The sequence below is a fragment of the Poeciliopsis prolifica genome, unplaced genomic scaffold (assembly GCF_027474105.1).
Source record: "Poeciliopsis prolifica strain line A6 unplaced genomic scaffold, Auburn_PproV2 SCAFFOLD039, whole genome shotgun sequence".
Classification (NCBI taxonomy): Eukaryota; Metazoa; Chordata; class Actinopteri; order Cyprinodontiformes; family Poeciliidae; genus Poeciliopsis; species Poeciliopsis prolifica.
Window position 1 is genome coordinate 1994829 of NW_026562414.1, and position 22943 is coordinate 2017771.

Sequence of the window (22943 nt, forward strand, 5' to 3'; positions counted from 1 at the left end):
ACTGACAATTTGGGTAAAAACACTTTTGCAACACAGCATATCTATTTCAATGAGTGAAATTAGCTGAAAATATTTCTTCAAAATTGCAAAAAAGCTTCAGATGGAAATATTGTACATTTTTTTTCTTAATCCCAAATCTGAAGGCACTGAAGGTTTTACTGAATTTTCCGTGTCTGGTTCAGTATGGAATAAAGTAACTTTGCATTGAAAACACATTAGCAACTTCAAAACATAACTCTTAATCGTTTTCATCTTTAGTCACTGACACAACCTTAAATATGCTCATCATTTAAACTGGACACTTGTGTTAGTTTAGATGCCAGACAAAGCACTGATGCTTCAAATTTTTGGGAAATTTTATCAACAAAAAAAAAAAAATCAAACTATTAACAAAAGAACTCAAGTTTAATATGGAATAATCCAGTCCAGATTTGACCGTCTCCATGTGCCATGGACTTTGAAACATGTTTTCTATTCTACTGAAGTTGCCAAAGGAAAAAGAAGAAAAAAACAACAGTGGAATGATTTCCTTGTTTACACTCAAACAATCTCTGAAATTGAACTGTTAGAAATTCTGGATGTGTTATTCATTAATTTTGAAATTAATACCACTGATGAGGTGTGACTGCAGCTCGCTTCGACAGATCGAGAGCAGAGCGGGCAGCCCACGCCTCTGGAGCCGAGCCAGCCGGTGGAGGGATGGGTGTGACTCTGGAGTTTTCATTTGTCCTCAGGGGAGATTTTTCTTCTTCTTTTCCGACTCACAGCTGCTCTCACAGCTCAGCATTTTAACATACAGGTAGAACCTTATACACCTCCTGGCAAATATTTCTTTAGTCTTTATGAAATGTGACATTTTAATTGCTATATATATATATATATATATATATATTCTCCTCCTCGGCCCGGCGTGATGCGCCGTGTTTCTACATGAATGAACATGGCAGAGCTGTCAGAAGGCTGAACGGTGAAACAGTCTGTGTTACACAGGAAGGGAAGCTGTCTTTCAGTGCAGACGGCATCATGCAGAGCTGTGTCCAATTCCATGAGAGGCTCGGCAAGCACGGGGAAGAAGTGCACCCTTCCTTCATCATATGCATAGTGTTTCAGAGTTATGCAAATAATTTTATATACATATATATGTAAACCATGAAAGATAATTCTCCAAAATCATTTAAAAAAAAACAGAGCAAACCAACTAATTTGTCTCGCATAATGCCGTGTGCATGTAAACATATTGTAAAAAGAACAGCTTGTAGGCATAAGTTGCAGCATGTTGCAGGACTCTTGTAACAGTCCAGTCTTTGCATCCTCTTTTGTCAGTGCTGGCGAAATGTCTGATATGCTGGTGATAGCTGAAGCCCAGAAAACAATTGGAAGGAGTCTTGCCGGTCCGGCACCAAACTCTGTGGTCCGAAATTCCTAGTCTGAAGCCGTCTGGACGCGTTGTGTCATGTTGGTCCTGTAAACACTTCGTGTGCATGCGCATTTTGCTGTGAAAATAATCTCTTAATATAAAACAAATAGTTTTTACTTATGAGTTTGAATTACAGTGTCAGTTTTTTTTTAACAGTGTGTTGTTCAGAAGGCTGGAGTCAGAGGTATGAATCCTCCCTGTGGCAGGTTACAGGGCAGCCATGCAGTCTGGCAGTGAGGACCGGGAAGCTTCTCCCACCCTCACACCTGAATGCACCGCACACAAGGACACTCATCGCAGAAGGTGTTCCCTGCTCTTCCAGAGCTTTGGATGCTCTTTACGTTTGCTCATAATTCCTCATACAGCCTCTCCTAGGTGTCGGTCAGAGTGTGCCAGTGGCAGACCTGCTGTCCCTCTGCCTCCCTCATCTCTGTCCAGTGGGATTGCTGCTCCTCGGTGGTGCTGCTGTGGCCCAAGGAGACCCAGCCCAGCCTCTCCCTGGGCCTCATGCTGCTCCGCCTGCAGAACACGGACACCACCAGCGACACCTCGGACAGCTGGAAGAGCGCCACCTGGAAGACAAACGTCTCCTTGTAGGTGGGGTTAGGCTGGCCGCGGCACACGCCCGTCTTGCGCTTGGACATCTCTTTGCCCTTGGAGTCTAGCATGGTCAGTTTGACGTAGGTGTCTGGAAGGAGAGACATGCGGGAGATCAGGGAAGGAGTGCCATCAAGTGGTTAAAATTAGGCACTGCAGCAGACATTTTAATAGAACGTAAAGTGCTAATAAAAAGTATCCACCCTCTTGTGTTTTACTTTTTAAAATTGCTTTTACAAATCAATCTTCATCAACAATATGGCTTCTTTAACCAGAAAATATTTAAAAAAAACTAATGCCAAAGTGATAAATAGATTCTACAAATAAAGACAAATTGTTGCTAGTAATCTGCTAGTAAACATTTCTGTATTATGTATTACATGTAGGTACTTTTTGTTGTTTTAAGACAAAATAACTGTTCATAACACTGTGTAAAAATAAATAACTAATATAACTGCATATTACTGCAGTTGAATGAATGATTAGGGGTAGTTTGACTCTTTAAATCAAGTCAAAGAAAATGACTGAGAAAACTAAAAAACTAAAACATCATGAATTATTATATATATTTTTTTTGTTTGTTTGTTTTCTGAAATAATAATTTCAGTTTGAAAAATGCAGATTGACCTGCTGGACCGTACCAAAAGTTTCTAACTTCTAGACTCATACACGCTGCAATTACTTAGTTGTCAAAAGGTGACTGTTGCCTTACCCCTCATGATATACAGCTGTCCCCCTACGAAGTGTTTCACACAACAAAACAGACCGTCTGAAAGTGGACGCACCCCACGGCACACAGGAGAAAGGAAAGAAGAAAGATGATAAACTTAATGAATGTGATGTTCACCAGAGAGTAGGCCTCCGTTGCAAATTGCATATCAAACTGATTATTAAGTATTTTTGATTGCTGTATAGAGAAGTAAAATTTGTCATGATGAATCTCCCTGAGAGTTAAATGCAACTCCTTTCCAGAAGCAGATACATAGCCTGCAACATCAAAAGAAATCACTAATGTTTCATTTCCCAGACTAATATTTGTTTCTGTCCAGAGTTGGATTCAGCCATTTGCCTGGCACATCCCAGAATTCTCCAAGGGATTAATATTAAATATTTGGGTTCCTTAAATGTGGAAAGTACTCATCCTTTTCCATCTGGAATGTGAAACTTGCTTCCTAGACAGCATTTTTAATGAAGGAATCAATAATTCTGCAGGAGAGAGTTTGACAAATGCAACGTCTGCAAGACTTTGTAAAGGATGAGCTGCACCTCAACAAAACTAGAGTTAAAATGCTAAGTCAATATAGTTTTGTAGTTTTAAATTATGCGCTGTTGTGTTCTACATTTTCAGTGTAATTTGACCTTCTTCTCCTCATAGCAGCCAGTTTGAAAGACAGATATTGTAGCAAAAGAAAAATGAAATTGCAATAATAATAAATTCAGAGCAAGCTGGAACTAAATTCAAGAGATAAGGGCTTCCACATCATAGCTTTAGTACTTACTGACAGGTTTATCAGAAGCTGCAGTTTTGAAGTGGCTTCCTTGTATAACCTCAGCAGAAAGCTGTCCTGTGGCAGAGTTATAAATGAGACCCAGGAGGATCTCTGGCAGCGATGAGTCTTCGGTGGAGCGGTAGGACAAAGCACCTGCGCTACGAGACACACTTACAAGAGAGCCACAACCCTGGCATGATAGAAAAAAACCCCAGAATCATCAAGTTATGCAGCTTCATGTGAAGTCAGCATACAGGAGGGTAAAATTTCACAAGTTGTTCTCACTGTGAGTTCAGAGCCAGGCTCCAGGGTGACGGGCAGAGCGATCTTCCCCTGCAAGTTCAGCTTAGTCAAGTAGAACACCTTTTCTCCCAGGACCTTCTCCTTTTTCATCCGTCGGATGCTGTACAGGCGGAAGCGAACGGCGTAGTCCCCCAGGGCCTCCTGTTCCACCCGGGAAAACTTGAATGTTTCTGTGAAAACGGGACACGGACCCTTCTGCACGCCCGTTTTGGCCCGCTGCTTCTTGGTGGGGAGCAGGACCAGGTGGACCTGCCAGGCGATGTTGCCCGTCTGTTTCAGAGCGGGGATGTCGGTGGCGGCTGTCACCGTGACGGCCAGCCACTGCTCAGAAGAATCGTACTCGAAGGCGACGTCCAGCGTGCCGTATTGTGCGATGGGCTCTGGCTCGTAGGCAGAAGGAAGCTGGAGACCAGAACCATCCTAAAGACATCAAAAACAGAGGTGTTGCATTCACATTCTGGTACTGACTGATAAAGTAAACATTAACTCTTTGCCAATGATAACCACTTAAATAATAATAGTAAAAAAAATCCTGAATTTAGGAGTGGGCATTTATCGTTTTATTTATCATTTATTGTAATAAATTTCTTATTATGATAAGAATTTTGATTTATGGTTGTCACAATGATTTTCAAGTAATAATGTCTTGTATTATTCATTTTAATATTTTCTCCACTGTTTATTCAATGAGAATAACAAATAGATCTTATTGTCACTTTTATCATCATCTCAACAGTACCACAAAATGCATAGCGCCAACCCCAACCTGAGGTGTAACTTTTCATATTTTTTTCTATGTATTCTACTTTACCACAAAGTAGCACATAACTTAGAGGTGGAAGACAAACTATTAATAAATACATAAAGCTTTTACCTGATATAGAATAATCTAGTCAAAATGCATATCTGACTCCAAGAACTGTAAAACTGACATTCATAAACAAATCCCCACCCAATTATTTTGTAAAGACAGTTGAACAACAATCTCAGTCTCTCAATATTCAAATTTATAGCGACTTGAAGTAGTGAAAGTAGTGAAAGGTGTTTCTCTGAAAAGCACTTTGTACTTTTCAGAAGAAAGGGAATTAAATCCTTGTGGATTTAATTCACAAGGATTGATCTTGATCTGGAGCCAGATCAAGGATTATGAACACTTCTGCAAGACATTGTAAATTACTGACATAACATGATGGTGTACAACAATTTTATACTCTTCCTTGTGGTACTTTTCACAGAGTATTTGATATTAAACCTTTCTGAAAGTTTATTGATTCATTAGCTGAAATAATGAGAATCAGAACCGACCTCTGGGCTCAGAACAGCGGTGCTGTCACTGGGAATGTCCTCCTCACAGCCTTTGTTGAGGTAACTCTCAGTGTCCTGCTCCACGCTGCCCTCGCTGGAGCAGCGAGGGCTGTCGGACTGCTGCGGGGACGGCGGTCTCCTGACTCCTCGTTCTGAGCGTGAGGACTTGCGTGTCCCTGAGCTCACGTGTTGGTACGGCGGAGGCTGGAGCTCAGTTAAAGAGGAATCTTTCTTTATCCTCTGAATACTGGCAGCTAGAGACACAGCAGAGACAAAGAGGAACAAACACAAAGTAACATGAGACGGAATCACTGTTACTGTGCTATGCAGAAACTTTCATTAGGTGTCCTTTGGACTCCATGGTTGAATGGCTGCCAGAATCAAAATTAAGTCCTAAAATGTTTTGCCCACAGAGTTACTGTCTGGGTTTGCTGCCAGCTGTCTTAAGTCACTCATGCTTTTTCTCAGCTAACTCAGCAGATTTAACGCTTTTTACAGTTTTGTTTGTCATTGGTGGCTTATCTATTTTTCTATTCCCATCTCTTGAACTAAATATTTATCACCACTATAATACCACCTCCTATAATACAATGTGGATGTAAAGACTACATTTGTAAAGTTTGAGATTTAGATTTTGAATAGAAAGCATATATAATTTACTCTAAATGATCTTTTCTGTCCTTTGAGTTTTCTATATTCATTACCAGCTGCCATCTGGGTGCCAGTTAGCTTGGTCTTCTGCAAATGATATGTCGTAATAAACAAAACAAAAACAAAATTCTGAAAAGTTCATTTCGATTTTTGGTTTTGAAGTTTTTTAGTGAATTTCCTCAGGACTGCAGGCCAAAGCTTAACGTTCATCATGTGTAGTATATTGGCAGATTTATTTTTAATTCAAACATGCATCTTAAATTAAGCAATTACATTTTTGTTTACCTGTCCTGTCAAACAAAATTAGTTTTACTTGAAAAATATGGCAAATATTTATATTACTGTTATAATTATACTATGGTGCAACAGTAATTATGCTATGACAAGTTGTAACTTTGTTATCTGGGATATGTTTCTTAAAAAAAATATTCCTCATGTCTCCAAATTATTTTGAATGGGCCATGTGCCACCTTTAGAATTTAAATACATATTTTTCCCATCATACTAGATCAAAAAGATGTTGCAAAACTAGAGAGAAGACCATATGTGCAGCCTCACCCTGTTCGCTGGAGGCCTCACTGCTGTATCCTCCCTGCTCACTGGACTGTTTGCCTTTGCTCCACGCAGACGTTATGTTCTGCTGGGTCACACCTTCTGGGCTTTTCTCTTCTTTGCTGTTTGATACAACTCCATCTGCACAGGACATATGGGCACTTTAGTTCAAGCATTACATTTATCTCTTAAGTAATGGTGAATGCAATTATTAAAGACAAGAGGCAAGAAGAAGACGCAGAAGAGGACAATACTCCGAAAAGGTAAGAGTGGAAGCTTGAGCAGAGATCCAGATTTTGGTGTTCACACAGAAGCAGCTCACTCTGACCTTGGTTTCCTGTCTTTTTCTTCTTGCTTTTCTTGGTTCTGTCTTTCTTCTTCTCCACATCTAAGTCTTCCTCAGGTTTCTTCGAACTCTCTTTGTCCTTTTTCTTATCCAACTTCTTCTTTTTGACTTTAGAAGAAGACCTAGATGGCTCATCCTCTTCCTCGTTGTCTGCTTCTCTCTCCTGCCCCTCTTCGGCTTCTCCGTCTTTTTCCTCCTCCAGCTTTGATGTCTTTGTTTCTATTTCACTATCAGCTAAGTAAGAAGTTTTATCACATTCATCACTTTTTTGCAGAGCATATATTGGATCTTCACTCTCATTTGTCTTCCTTTCTTGTCCGTCTCTGTCATCTATCTTCTCATAAGTTTCATCTTCCTCTTCCTTCCCTCCTTTGTTGGCTTCCTCTCTGTTTCTTTTGGCTTCCACTTCTTTCTCCAGCTGCCTCTCTCTCCTCTCCTTTCTTCTCTGCTCTCTTTTGTCCTGCATCTTCTTTTCCTCCTTTTTTCTCATCTCTTCTTCTGCCAGCTCGGCCTCCGTCTTTTTAACTCGCCAACATCCATCCCTCCATTCCCACTCCAGTTGACTCTGGGAGTTCTGTCCCTCCGGTGTGTCATTGTTTTGGTTGTTTTTCGACCCAGTCTGGCCAGCGTCTGAGTTTCTCTGCATTTGCCACATGCTTTTATTACCGGCCCTTCCCTCTTGCGAGCTGGAGGCCTGAGCAGCGTCCTGGCTCCTGCTGTTTTCCCCCTCCTCTTCCTCCTGCACCTTGTTGATGATCGTAGTAACCTGCTCGGTGAGCTGGTCGCTGACGGCATATGTGGCATCGCTGACTGCGTTGGCCAGATCATCCACACGACTGGTGACTGAGTCCAGGATGGAAGAAATGTTGACAGACGGCAGGGTCGGCTGGAAGCTCTTAAAGAAGGCCATCTCTCAGTCGGGGGATTCTATTACACGCTGATCACGAGATTACCTCATCAGAAGCACTGACACAGACATGTGGTGGTTAGCAGGGTGTGATGCCATCATCACAGTAAGTACATGCATTCAGCAGCTTGTTGATAATAGATGTTAGCCTACACTGGGTAAATGTTTGCTGCTTAAATGTGAAACTGAATTTTAAGAAAATTTATGGGAGAATTGAAAGGTTAATTCAATTGAAAACCAAACTAAACCATGGAGAGTTAGGTGTTGATAAAACAAAACAAAAAAACCTACAAAGTGGTTCTGGTATGCAACCTTTAAACTAATTTGTTGATGTAGACTTTGTTCACCAAATCCATGGGACTTTGAGTATATTTATTGCCCACAACTCTCTTCAAAATTACCCCAAAGTTAAGATTTGGTTTTGGGATCTGGGTGGAGACGTTAAATTTTCTTCAGGTAAGGCTACTGATTGTTGAATTTAGTTTATGTGTTTCTTTGAAAGAAAATCTTGCAAACACTACAACACAATTTAGACTTATAAATAATAACTGAGAGCATTTCTGCTCCTATGGCCAGTGTTTAAATGTGTTGAGTACCTTGATGGGGGTTCTTTTGTCCATTGAGATGTGACAGATTGTCGGGACTCTGCACAGACAGTTTGTTGCTGAGGTAAAAAAAAAACAGAGCCATCAATGCCACAAAGGCTGCAATGGAAGACAAAACACCCAGAAGTTCAGGAGAAACTGGGGAAGAGAAGAGAAGAGCAGACAAGAAAAAGAGAAAGAGAACAAGAAATAAAATTAGAAAAATGCAACACTGCAGTAAAAACATTTTACAGCAAATAATTTTAAAGAAGCGGAAAATCTTCTTGGAGCTGAGCAACAATCACACAAAACTGAGTTACTGTATAAACAATCATCTATTGATAATTTATTATTTTTTTAAAAATAAACAGCTCTCACTGAAATAAGTCTAAACTTTTCAGTCAAAATGATGAGCATAAGCTGCTGTGAGTTGAATCCACCATTATTCCTCTTACTTCATAGGCAGACATAAGCTGCGGCGGTGTATGTAGGCCATCCACACTTCATGTAACCAAGCAGGCAGCCCTGTGCTATTTTTACTAGAGTCTCAAAGGAGCAGTATCTAACAGAAAAGTAGATTCAGTAAAGCCCAAAAGATCAGACTAGACCATCATTTAGGAGGCAGATTAGCTGCAGTCTGAGCAACGTTTTTAACCGTTAAAAAGAAAGAACAGCTAGTAAGAAAAATAATTTCTAGACAAAATTCATAATAAGAAGTGTTATTTTGTTTGGCTTTTTATATATTTTGAGATATGTGACTTAAACTCACACTGACACATTTTAATTATTAAGCAGATAAAGTATGTCAGGGTTTTAGACTTCTAGATTTAAACTTTTCAGGTACAATATGGAACTATATTGCAGGTTTAATGCACAAAAACCTTGGAACCAATGACAGTGGTGTATTTTTTATCATTTTCACTGCTGAAAATGCTTCATTCCAGAATTAATTTCCCTAAATAACAGAAATGTTTCTGCAGTTGATGTTTCAGTCGGTAGTTCACCTATATTGGCTGCTGCATCTTTATAATTCAGTTTCTTGACTCAGGAAACTGATTTTTATTTCTCTAGAACACTGGTCATTTTGCCTTCTCGTGTTCCTTTGATGATTGAATTCTCAATGTAGTCCAGGTACAATAAGAAGCTATAATTGGAGGTTTTGTACCAACAGAGCATCAAGTTAGCCTTTTGTACATTTTTTAATGTTCTCCATATGTCTTCAAAATTGACAAATTTACCACAGAACTAAATTGAGATTTATGTTTATGAACATGGAAATAGGTAAGAACAAAAAAGATGCATGTTTGCATGAAGTGGATTAACAAATTAGTGAAGGATTGAATTGACCCTAAGACAATTCAGAGCTTTAAGAATTGATGCAATTTGTTCTTGGAAGACATCCCCCGCCCCCTTGTTCTGCACACACATACACACCTGTAATATGAAAATCTGTAATGAGTTCAGTTTTTTAAGTATTAAGTTAAAATGACTGGATTTAAGTTTTTACACTTTTTTACTCTTTTTTTGCTTCCAACGAACTCCTGCCAAGGATCCTGGAACTGTTTTCAGTGAAAATAGTCTCAATTGGAGACATTTATAAAATGAAGAATGAACATCAATTTATCCTTTGCGCCTGCCTTTGTGCATGTCATGCAATCCCACAAAGAGCGCTGCATTTTAAATCGCTCTGACCCCTCAACATGAGGTTTGTGCCTTAGGTGCAAACACACACTAGACAATGTTTTAGTTGAAAATGTTGCATATAATTAAAATAAATATTTCATTTAACACTGAAGACAAATATTACTTTCAGTCAAACCCACAAATATTCAAGTAGAGCATTAAAGCACTTAAAATGTTGCTTAAGCTTCCCAGCGTTGTTGATTAAAATAACTTATGAAGCTTGGTTAACATAAGCAGTCATGTTAGATCTGAAGTGATCTTCCTTAAATGGTGTGAAAGTGAACTAAACTTGGCATGGACAGACTTTTCTCACCATAGTAACAGGAAAGACACTGTTTCAGCTTTTTCAAGTAGTACAGCATGCCTGCTGCACTCTGCCAAAAATGATCAATGCCCAATCCCAAAGAATGGCAAAGCACAAGTTAGATAATAAAACGACAGTCTTACCTTGTAACCGCAATTGTGTTATAATCCAGACATAGTTTGTATCTTAAAACACAAAGTCATCCAGTTCTGAGGTAAACCCTCACACTTAATCAGATCCGGAGGTTTTAAGGTTCACGTGTCAACTCTCACTGCCAATTGAGCCAGCATGACCTCTGCAGCTGTGGGCACATCAGCCATCTGTTTAAAACTTCCAGCTTATGGCGCTGGCGTTAAAGAGATGTGATGACGCTTCATACATCACTCTGCTTTGTAAATCTTAACAACGGCTGAATAATTCAGAGGCCTGAGGTAACCTGAAGCGTTCATCGATGTACACTTGAAAGCGGAGGAGTTTATATGATCCCCAACATCTCTTTTGCCAGCAGAGGTGATGCCCCCCTTTCCTTCATAAGTGTTTGTGTTCAATATTTTTTTGACCTGACAAAATAAACTAGGAAAGCCTAGCTAAATTAGTCTGTGAACTGAGGTTGAACTGTTGGACTCTGAGCTCAGCCTCAGGACTCAATCAGCTTGCTTCTCCAGCTAATGACTCCTGCAAGCTGTCTAACAAACGTGGAAACGTAGCCACTGAAGCGTTCTGAAATGAATAATGCCCTCAGAGAAATGTGAGCTCGTCTCAGCGAAAATAAAAACAAGGGAGTCTAATTAATCTGTCAGATTTATGTCAAGTTAAAGTAAAAATAAATATAAGTTTAAGTCTTTGGAGCAGAGGATGATGCAGTTTAAGGAGTGCGGCTGTTTGGAATATGGAAGCGTTGCTTACACATGGACACCTGGAACGAAACAAAACCTACATGCTGAATAAATCATGCACACACAGCTGCCTTCTTTCGCTGAGGCAAACCAAAACTTGATACGGCATACATAATTCACCGAAACACTGTATTCTGAGGACAGTGAAAAGAAAAAAATCTACATTCATTTACAGTAAAATGTTGTAAATAAACAAGGACATTAAAAAAACTTGGAAATGGTATTAAAGGTTTTTGAAGACATGTCTTACCTCGTCTTGCACAGATGAGTTCATGAGCACCACAGTTTCTCCCTCCTCCTGGAATACACAGAGATAAAAGAAAAAGCTAAAGAAGCAGGATTACTGATTGAACTGTCAAAACGTACTTTATTCCCTAGCTGAACGATTTTGTTTTATCAATCCAAAATAATATTTAAAGACGTATATTCAATGTACTGCACCTAAAATAAGCCTGCCAAAGATCCTGGAAATTATTTTAGTGTCATTACAACTTTGCAATCATAACACCTGAAATAATGTATGTACTTTACATGAATAAAATATATTCAACCGGTCCACCATGGATTCTTTTTCAAAACGTTCTGATTTAAGCCTCATAACTCACACTTGCTGCATATACTATTTGTATCCCCTCTCAGAAAATTATACACAATGCAGGGAGTTGTCAAACGGTTTTACATAAAAGATGCTTTACAAAAATATTTAATAATAATGGAGGTGTTTGGACCAAATACTGACCCCTTGTGGATATATCCAGGAGTGTCAATAATTGTATTTGATCAAATGCAATAATTCACAAAATATTACTTGTTCCTTTATCACCTAGTGTTCCTTTAGCTACGAAGTTCATATTTAGTTAGTGTTAAGAATATTAAATTGTTTAGGGTTTCTGATGGTGTATTACTTTTGTCTGACATTCAGTTTAAAAAAAAATTGGACAATCCCAAAAAGAAATAGAAGTTTTAATTATCAGACTTCTGGCCTTATACTCATGCCAGTCAGAATGAACTCTTGCCAGCTGTGAGTATGTCATAAATAAAAGTTAAGTCTCTCATTTGTTGAATTTGAGAAAGTAGTCCAAGCTTGTGAGACTGCAACAGAACAGTTTGGCCTTGTCTTCTATTTAGTGCCATAACTATTTGTTTTTAAATCATTTCCGTCGATTTTTACATTTGCAGACTACACAGAGGTTACTGAGGTTAGATAAGCCAACAAGTAGATTAAAGTGCCGCACATGTGCATATAATTCACTTTGTAGTCTTGAACCTTTCTGATACTTGGCACATTCAAGACCCAGTCAGAGCTTGAGCTCGAAGATTCATTTATTGCATTTAGCCAAACTGAGGTCTGAGGGGTTTTTCTCTTAACAAATATTCAATGTTATTTCTGTTATTAAAATTATTCACGAGCAGTGGCGTTTTTTTTTTGTTTTTGTTGTTTTTTTTTTTGTTTTGTTTTGTTTTTTTCTGCATGGGCGCTTTATTAATTAAGTAAAACACAAGAGAACATCATAAAATAAATACTACATTTTTGTAGCGTAAGAGTAAAAATGTGCTTTCTTTTCTACATTTCTTCATTTACCATGCGACATGTCAAAGATATTCAACCACTTTACTGTATATTCTTAGAGAGACTGGGTCTATTTCACTCCTCTTCCCATGACAAAGGGATTGTGGCTCAAACTAGTCAACTCACATTACCCTCTAATTTGTAAAGAGGGAAATGTAAAGGGCACCGGTTCACCCGGGGCGCCAATCACGCAAGAACCACCCCTGTTAAGATCCTTCGGACTAAAGTGTGTACTCAAAGCAGAAGAGCAGTGAATGGACAATCGAAGATCGACGTTGACTTTCTGCAGGTGGGACACTGCTGGCAGGTCGTCATTAAACTCACCCAACATGCACGCATGGCCACGCGTGACATTAACGCTGCTCAGCCGCTGAATTTCAGTGACAGAAGACCTCTTCATCACTACTCACTATAAACACCAAGTGTTGATAAAACGAGCTAAACGGCACACAGAGTCATGAAACAGAATGATTTTAAACTAACAGCGTCGAGATCCCATCTCCTTCATCCGCAGAGCGGTCTCAGTGTAACAGCGGCTTCACTTTACATATTTAAATGATTCTTTTTTTGTGGCTGTGTCTTGGACAAATGTTTTCCTAATGCATCTTTACTTGTGACATTGTCGAGCCCCCGCGGAGCTGTCTCCGTCTCTGTTTACATGTCGCATTACTTCACGTGAGCACCCCTCAAGCGGACCACAGCCGTCCCGCATCACCAAAGTGTCCGCATCTCTCAGCATCATTCGTCCCGCGCCGCGCGCCGCGCGCCCCGGCTCTGCGGCGCCTCTCTTGCCGCGTGGATCCAGAGGGAGACCGGCCGCAGAAATAATCGGACTCGATCGTCCGTATGGAGGAATCCCTATTCTGTTTCATAGTAAAGTTTAACATGCGGGCTGGTACCTGAGAGGCAGACTTACCGTCAATCGCCATGATGCTCCGTCCCGGACTCTACCAACCAACTGCTGGGTGGAGGGGTGCAGCCGAGGAGGGAGGTCATTCATGTGTTTGTGTGAGTCACAGTTGTGTAAGCAATTAAAGATTTAACGAGATCAGCGCTCCAAGATGCCCGTATTGTATTAAACATTTAAATAGAATATTTAAACTACCCCACACCCCCAGTTTCATTGTCACTTTATAACTACAGACTTCATAAAGTCTTAGGACTTCATGTGATTGACCAATACAACCTAGTCCATTATTAACATTTTTTTTTTTTTTTACAAATTATTGTAATTTCATTTGCATGTCTTAGAGTTGCCTCTGTAATATATTTGCACATATTCCTAGAATCACATTGTTCTCACATTAAGAAAAGTGCAACTTGCTTATTTGCTGTACAATTTCATATTTCTGCGTTCAGATTTAATTTATATAAACAGTAATATTTAGTATTTTGCAGCCTTTTACAGTTCTTCCAAGATTGCTCTCTATTTAATTCAAATAATCTTGTCTTGCATAAATATTCCATTGAAACATTTGCACATTTCCAATGAAGGGTTTGGTTGTCTTGTAATTAGGTCCATCCAACCACTCTGTCAATCGTCCCTGTAGGACATGCATTCCCACAGCATGATACTGCCATGAACATACTTAAGATTACTGAAGCTGTATTTATGGGGATGTGCATTATTCACTTTGTACAATAGTGTCGCATAAAAACCAATAAAGTTCTATTCTCTGCATTTTTTTGGACGCAATTCTAATTTGCTCACGGCATTATGCAAAATCAAAGTATGCCTTCTTTTTAAGCATTAAACATTTGCTTAACATTTAGCTGAGTTTAAGTCAAGTTTCTATCGGTTTGTTAATTAATTTGTTTCCAGTTTATTGTGACGTCTGTATCAGTTTCGCCTGCACAAGATTCTTCTTCTGCAACAATTATTCATTATTAGGCTATTCCACGAATAAGAAGCTAGTTTATTACTACTACTAGTAATAAACTACTAGTAGTAATAAACTTCTAGTTTATTACTACTACTGCAGTAGTTGTACACAGCCGTCGACAGAACGCATCGCTGCGGTAGTCAATAACCATGCGGTGAAAGACTTGCGTCACTGTTGGTAGGAACTACGGGAACTCCCACCGGGCTTCCTTACTTACACTTCCGTAAAGTTTAGTAGGCGCAACAGAGTAAATGTAGCGAACTGCAGGCTACTTAGCTGAGTTTGTTTTAGATTTTGTTTCGACTCACATCAGTTTTATTTATTTATTTATTTTTTAAAATGAGCGAAATTAAACCAGAGGAAAAAACAGTAACCGAAGACAATGAAGAGGAACAAGATTGGGCAGCAGCGAAAGCTTTCTTTGACAGTCTGAAGACAAAAGTACCGAGGCCGGTGAGTTTATTACTTATCCCTAACATGATAGCTTTCAAAGTAGTTTAGTTTAATGGTTTTTCTGCCTTTCTCTGTCTGTGTCAGCCCAAACCCCAGCATGCGGTGACTGTCGCCGTCTCCTCTCGCACCCTCTTCAACATGGTGGCAGAGAGGAAACTCTTCGAGGATGAAGGACTGGAGAAGTACGTCGCTTTTCAGGTGGAACATGAAAACGAGCCATTAAAGCCCGGACCTGCTTTCCCTTTCGTAAAGGTAGGCCTGTCGTTCAGGGAGTGGCAAAGTGCAGGAACTCCGGGCGTGGGCCCTTTTAAGACATTCCAGTTGGAGGCTAGTTGCTGGTACTGGCAACACGCCATCGGTCATGGTTCTTAGCAGAGGCGTATTTAAGGGGATGTTGGACCCTAAGCAAGTTTTGGTGCCCTTTCTGCTTTTGGTGACAGAAGAGTAAAAGCTCAACAGAATTACAGAAAGTTTTTTTTTTTTATTGATTATCCGAAAATAAATGATAATATTAATATGTGTTTACATTTTTTTATTGAAAAAAGAAACTGTTTAATAGAACATCTTCATCCATCAAGAAACTGGTCAAAATAGTTACGTTTGTTACGTTGATGTTACCCAATCATTCAAATACACCAAAAGAATCAAAATCTTTCATGATTATCACATTAGGAGTCGGTAACTTATGATAATCATACAACTACAGTCACGATTATAGGAACACTTTTTAGAGTATGTTGCAAAATAATTGCCAGTAGACTGAACAGCCTAACAGATATTTACTTGTCAATCTCCGACTCCCATAATAAGTTTTTTTCTTTCTCTTATTATGAATTTTCACATTGCTCTTGTTTTCAATGTTGCTCCTCTGTGTGTTAATTATTATGCAATTGTTTTCTTGGAATATGTTATATATATATATATATATATATATATATATATATATATATATATATATATATATATATTATATATATATATATATATATATATATGAGGGTCCTGCAGTATCTTGGCTGTGCCAAGGACTGCACATTTCTGGACTGAGATGTCTGATGTTGTTCCTGGGATCTGTTGTAGCCACTGCTCCAGTTTGGGGGTTACTGCCCCGAGGGCCCCGATGACCACAGGCACCACTGTGGTCTTCACCTTCCAGGCCCTCTCCAGTTCTTCCCTGAGGCCCTGGTATTTCTCCAGTTTCTCGTGCTCCTTTTTCCTGATGTATTGAGCTGGTTAGCTCAATACATTGAGACAGGTGTCACAGGTTTGACAGTGGCATTATGAAAAAAATCTGACCTAATTTTGTTACCAGAAGTGGAACATGAGTTGAGTTGAATCTTATCCATCCGTTTGCACTGCTTCTATAGTATAATATGCTCATTTAATATAGGAAATACATGACTCCAAACTCACTAAAATCCTTTATTTCCACAGTCAGAGCATATATTGTGCAATTTATTTAATCAGGAAAGTGTGGCAAACCTTCTGTAATACTGCGTTGCAACAACTCAATATGCTTTCTTTTCTTTGAGTGTTAAGAAGGTCTGGTATGTGTTGCAGGCTCTCATGAATGTCAACACTCGACTTAGGAACCTTTACCCAGAAAGTGAGGAACTGTTTGACATCGTCTTGATGACTAACAACCACGCTCAAGTCGGCGTGCGCCTCATTAACAGCATTAATCACTACGGTACGCTGCGTTTCTTAACCAAACATTGTTAATCGTTCAGCTCTGCAACGTCTCACCGCTTTGCTACATCAGCAGGCATAATCAAGAAGAGAACTCATTAGATAGAGCTGGTGTTTCATTCTTCATGCATATCTAATGTATTTGATGCTCTTTCAGGTTTGACCATAGAGAGATTCTGTATGACTGGAGGGAAAAGTCCTATAGGTTACCTGAAGGCCTACATGACAAACCTTTATCTCTCAAAAAATCCAGAGAAAGTTACAGAAGCAATAGAGGAAGGTAAGAGAAGATATACTTTTATTACAGCCAGAACATTTGACACACAAACTTTTATTTTAAATATTTATTTAATACCGTTTCCCTCCATAATTATTGGGACCTCTCATGAAAACCCTGAAAAAAAAATTATTACAGCTGCACAAATCTCACAGTAGAAAATCAACATTTAATTCCAATATATTTATTATGTGGGTAAAAAAAATATCCTGCATTATGAAATAATTTTTAATCACCAGTGCCACAATTAATTTCACCACTAAAGATTTTTTTTACACTAAATGAAACTGAAGTATTTGTAATCATACATCATAGTCAAAATCAAGAAAACACAAGGGTCAAGACATTATGTTTGGGGGAAAAAAATTGTGTCATGTCTCTGTTGGCAACTTGCAGCAAAGAGTAGCATATAGGTATTATCAAATCTCCATAGTAATCATTTGTTTTCTCAGACTTTGTACGCATTTGTAAAGCGCTACACATTGATTAACAGAAAGGCTGAGCTTTATGGCTCTTCCAGGCTAATCTAAAAATTTAAATAGCATATTCTTGACAAAAATGCCTCTTTTTCTTATCAAATATGGTGTATATTTACTAGTTTCAAATTGTTAAATGTAAGGGTTTGCTGCTTTTATCCAAAATGATGCACATCCACAAAGAACCAGAAAAGAAAGCAAGAAAGACGCACTGAAGTTTGTGATCATAACATTGCAAAACGTGGAAACATTCAAGCGGTAGAGAATGGTGAAATCCACACAGGTGGTTGCTGAAACCTGAAGTTCAGAGTGAGTTCAAACATCTTATAATAAAATATTGGACTGACATTAGCCTGCGGCAGAATTCCAAGAACAGAACATGCACATGTCAGCAGGTTTTTTTTGTAACTGTTTCTTTCCTCCATGAAGGGATTGCTGCAGCCACCATGTTTATGCCAAAACAGGAGAGCAATCTGAGCGACACTCAGCTGAGAGTGGCGTTTGATGGTGACGCCGTCCTCTTCTCAGACGAGTCAGAAATCATTGTGAAGAAGCACGGCCTCGACACTTTCTTTGAGCATGAGAAAAAGTTTGAGAATAAACCTTTGGCTCAGGTAAAAAGGCACTGTCATCTATGTGCAACATCTCTTATACCTGTAAAAATGAGATCACACGTCTTCTTAAAATAACACAAATGCCATGACTCTATGCAACATGTCAGCCCAGTGTTCATATTCTTTTACATGGCTTTAAAATGACTTTTGTTGCAGCTTCTGAAGGTTCTTTTTCTTCCATTCGTCATGTTTTGTCTTTCCATCAGTGAATTGTGATAAATGTCTGAACTTGCACACAGATCTATATTCTTGTCATTATAACCAGTCTGAATGTGAAGATACAGGTTTGTCAGATTCTTAACTCCTGGAGTTATGAATGCAAAACTGTTCATTCCCTGTCATGATTTCACGTTGTGTCAGGTTGCAACAACAAATCTCAATTATACTGAGATTTTATAGGATAAAATGAGACAACGTATCACATAATTAAGAAGGAGACCAATACGTTGGTAATCAAAAGTTTTGCAAATAAAAATGCAAAAAGTGCTGCATGCATATGTATTCAGCCCACTTTTACTTGTTAGACCCTTGAATAAATCTCAATAAAATCCAGTATGACAATTTGGAGTTGAATTAATTTCATTTTATTTATGTAGAGCAGATTTACTTCAAATGTTTTCTCAAGTACTTTCCAAGAAATGATTCATCTTACATAGGGTCAACTCAATCAAATAATACAGGCCCATTGAAATTAAGCTGTGCACTTACTAAAGAAATTACAAGGAGTTGATGAGAACAGTAGCTTTTATCTTTTACTTCAGCACAGGTCATAGTTGACGGGATGATTGACGGAGCTAAAATTTGAACTGCAGCTTCAAATAGGACAAACAAAAACATGCAGCCATATTCATGTGCAAGAATGGCCCCGTCAAAGGACCCATGTAAAACCAATTGAAAATTTTGTGAACACTTAAAAATCACAGTATTGATTCAGATATGAATGCAGGTGCATGCAGCACTTTTCTGATTTTATTTGTAAAATAACAAAAATTAAAAAAATGTTTGGACATCACTATAAAATTCCCCCCCAAAAATTAAGTTTGTGGTTTTTATATCAAAAAAAGTTTAAGAGGAATGAATTCTTAGCTTGTTTTTAATATATCTGTTGTCGCACTTCTCATTTTACGGAATATTAACCTGATTCTGTGCTTCACAGGGTCCATTAAAGTGTTTCCTGGAGGCCCTTGGTAAGCTACAGAGAAAATTTTATGCCAAGAACGAGCGTCTGAATTGCCCGATCAGAACCTTCCTGGTCACGGCACGCAGCGCGGCCAGCTCCGGCGCACGTGTCCTGAAGACCCTCCGCAACTGGGGCCTGGAGATCGATGAGGCCCTCTTTCTGGCCGGGGCTCCCAAGGGCCCTCTTTTGCAGAAAATCAAACCTCACATCTACTTCGACGACCAGATGTTCCACATTGAGGGGGCCAATGAGCTGGGAACCATATCTGCACATGTGCCTTATGGAATTGGACAGAAGTACAACAGAGGGAAGCTCATCGAGGAGCCTGAAAAAAAAGAGTAATTTGCAAGTGACATCACACTAACTTATCTGCATAGGAAGAAATTTGCTTCAAATTAATCATGTTTTAAAGAGGAGGTATTATGTATTTTACAGGCACATAGGGACATTTTATAACACCTCAAGTAGCTATGTCACCATCAGTTGTTATAAAAATGCTGTATATGTAAAATATCACATGCTTTGAAATAGGGGCTGTCTCTTTAAGAAACTCCTTGCTCTTTCAGAGACTCCGCCTTCAGCACAATGTCACAACAGAGTTTCTCCATAAACACTTTAACAACGTTTTTATCAGCGTTACACTGAGAAGTAGCTCAGTGTAACGCATCTGCATGATGAGTTACATCATCATGCATCACTTAGTTCAACTGTTTGCTAATGGAAAAGATGTTGCTTAGTGAGAGCAAGCGTTTTGCAAATCCAAATGGCCGCCAGTGGAGATTAAAGGATTTCTCAAACATGCATGAAAGAATCAAAGCTACACTCCAGTTATGTTTCTGATGAGGGAGTGACATTATAACATAAAGTAAAGCTCAAAAAAGTTGATTTTTACACAATACTGCCACTTTAAAAATGCCCCACTAAAGAAAATGTTAGAATTTTCTTTATTAAATGATTCTGCAATATATATGGTTAGAATATAATTTCTGCCAAAATGTATTTTCACACTATAAAGTTATATTAGGCAACACACTTTTTTCTTTTTTTTTTACTTTTAATACTAAACAGAAAAAAAATCTGTTGTTACCTTTTATCTGCATCTCCTTCCTTCTTAAAGGCTCAGTTAGGAATAAATATATTTTTAATGTTTATTTTATTATTTTTATTTTAAACCTCTGTGTGCCCTGTTTGTATTTTTCTTTGGCCTTGAGCACATAACGGTCCTCTCTCTCCTGTTTGGTAAAAATTGCCCGATCCATCATTTTCAGGCAATGTTCTTACATATGTATGTAACACATACATATTTTAACACAGAGGTTTACTGCCAGGGTAGAAATGCTGTGACTTAAAGGGACGCTAATGCTGCCTTTCTGTTTTTCTTCTGGCTAGATGTTAACAAAAAACTTCTATTGTTTTGGTGTTTTGTGTATTTTTAAGTTGTGTTTTTAACATTGGACCAAACTACTTGTTAGTTTTCAAACAGCACACTTAGCGCTGCAGAATTATGCAAATGTTAGTATAACTAAACAGCAGACTTGCACAAGTTTTCTAAGTTTTGGAAATATTTGTATTTGTCACTTGTTTTGTGCCGTTCAGCTTTTCTATCTATAGCTATTTTCACATGCTTCTGTTTGTGGATCGTCAGATTGTATTGAACTCTGAGCATGTTCTCTGGTTAATAAGATAATGTAGATGAAGCTTGTTTACTGGTGTTTGGTGTTTGTAAGTTAGTATTTTTAAGCATTTTGGTCAAATCTATTTTCAGTCTTGTACTCTGTTTGCATACTGAAATAGGAATATGAAAACAAAAAAGTGCATGCCTTTTTTTTTAAGAATAAAAATATTTTCTGTTCCAAAAGCACTGATTGTGTCTCTGTGCTGCTACATTTATAATTTTAGGTTAGTTAATATGTGTATGTTTTTTCCCCCTTATTAAATGAAATAATCATTTGATATTATCTTCTATAGAATAGATTTGATGTTCTGATATTTAAGTTTAATAAATAAGAAAAAAACAGAATAAATTTGTTATGGGATAAATCAATTTAAATTACTGTACAAGCATGTTTTATTTTGGTTTCTTTGTTACTTTTATTGAAATTAAATTCTAAACAATTAATATAAATATAATTTTTTATATGATACTCACTGCATTTTAACCTACTACAGATAAAGCAGATTTGGAGCAAATTTTAGACATTTTCTGCTCTTATACATAGAAAATTGGTAGCAAGTGGTGGAAGTTTTAGCTGATTTCTTTTAGAAACTCCTGACTGTTTTTCCTGTCCTGGCTTAACGATGCCAGTAGGCTTTCTGAAGAGTCTTACAAGAAATAAACAAATTTAAGTGGAATAGATCAGTGAAGAAAAATATATTGGCTGCAGGAAGGAGACTTCTCAATATCTTCTGGCACAATGAGAAGATGTGAAAGACACAACTTAATTTAGATAATAATCCTATTAAAAAACAAAAAGTATATGAAAAATTGTTGAAATCTACTTTGTCTCATCTATAAAAAATGGTTCCAGTGTCTGTGCCCACTGAGGGAAACATTAACAACTTCTATATATCTGAATGTTTTAAAAGCTAAATTCCTTCCACTAGTTGTGTGTATCTTGATTCACCAGTAGGTGGCGGTATGTAGCTGCAGTTCTCCACTTTTACTCCTACTGATCTCACATCCTCAGGTTTGCTACAACTAGTTGTTTGTCATTTCACCGTTAGTTGGCGCTGTATGACTTTTATGTTTGCTCAAACGTTGTTTTAGTCACATACTAAACAACCTAAGTCAACAATTTGCAATGCTAACTATAAGGTAAATAGGGGGAAACAATAATAATAGTAATAAAAATGTGAAGTTTCTGCATGGTTTGGAAAATATTGTTCTATTGTAACATAACTGAAGTCATTCTAGAGGTGGCAGCATGATGCTGTGTTGGAGAGACAGAGACGTAAAAAGCTTTATTGTTTTAAAACGGTAGAAAGAAAACTTTCATTTTAGTTTCTTCACTTCAAAACAGTTTCTTCTTCTGGTTGTATTATGCCGTCTCACAAATAGATGGCACTAGGTAGCAGCAATTACTCCCATTTTTTCCCCCCCACACATTCTCCACTTTGATAGAACGTTATTTGCTTGATAAATTTAGTTCAAATGATCGAATTCAGTATTCTCCAATGTATATTAGCAATTGATCTTATCTGTATTCTTTATGTTTCTGTTTACTTTGTGCTGCAGAAGACTGTCGTGTTGTACACGTGTGACTTTACGAGCCAGGAAGAGGTGCTCCTGCTTAATTAACAGGCATCACACAGAGAAAAGATGAAAACCCACAAGGAATATTTGCATTTTCTGAACGACAGCAAGGAACTATTAACACAAAAATCACTTCTAACAGTTTTCGCATGCTTTGAGGAATTTTTTTTTTTTTCCAGTTTTAATCTAATTCCTTCTAGGCTCATTTTGCTGCCTCATTAATATCCCTGCCAAGTGCAGCAAGGGCAATACAACACAAATAACTTCTTCTCACTGAACATTAAGGTCTAATTGGAAGTTAATGAGCTGTCCTTCGTTTGCTGAAAGAGAATCTAGAGATTAGCTCTGGGCTCCGTGTTTGATGTGAGTTATTTATAACTAGAAATATGATTGTTGGTAAAGATCAGTTAAGGAGTATTTTATTTTTGCAATTTTAGAGTAAAGCAATGACATGCAGGTTATTATTTGCAGATAAATGAATAGGAAAAAAACAATAAACCTTGGGATGTACGT

General features: G+C 38.1%; 2 protein-coding genes across 4 annotated transcripts; one reads left to right on the plus strand and one right to left on the minus strand.

Moving 5' to 3' along the window:
* Nucleotides 1-896: 896 nt before the first annotated feature.
* On the minus strand, nucleotides 897-13545 carry syt14b (synaptotagmin XIVb). Of its 3 annotated transcripts, none has more exons than XM_055054477.1 (9): nucleotides 13522-13545; nucleotides 8165-11333; nucleotides 6644-7627; nucleotides 6322-6456; nucleotides 5113-5366; nucleotides 3790-4227; nucleotides 3514-3694; nucleotides 2727-2783; nucleotides 897-2105 (listed from the first exon to the last, which is right to left on the minus strand). In XM_055054477.1, exons 3-9 carry the CDS (start codon nucleotides 7569-7571, stop codon nucleotides 1789-1791), a joined length of 2310 nt encoding a protein of 769 aa, XP_054910452.1. In that variant the 5' UTR covers nucleotides 7572-7627; nucleotides 8165-11333; nucleotides 13522-13545; the 3' UTR covers nucleotides 897-1788. The 3 variants fall into 3 exon arrangements, with proteins under 3 accessions (XP_054910452.1, XP_054910454.1, XP_054910453.1); XM_055054479.1 differs by lacking the exon at nucleotides 6644-7627 and having other exon boundaries at nucleotides 8165-8311; nucleotides 11286-11333; nucleotides 13522-13543; XM_055054478.1 differs by lacking the exon at nucleotides 2727-2783.
* A 1118-nt stretch (nucleotides 13546-14663) lies between these two features.
* On the plus strand, nucleotides 14664-21038 carry nt5c1bb (5'-nucleotidase, cytosolic IB b). Its single transcript, XM_055054475.1, has 6 exons — nucleotides 14664-14941; nucleotides 15026-15193; nucleotides 16502-16631; nucleotides 16788-16910; nucleotides 17813-17997; nucleotides 19154-21038. The coding sequence occupies exons 1-6, from the start codon at nucleotides 14828-14830 to the stop codon at nucleotides 19517-19519; spliced, it is 1086 nt and encodes a 361-aa protein (XP_054910450.1). The 5' UTR covers nucleotides 14664-14827; the 3' UTR covers nucleotides 19520-21038.
* The last annotated feature ends 1905 nt before the right edge of the window (nucleotides 21039-22943 follow it).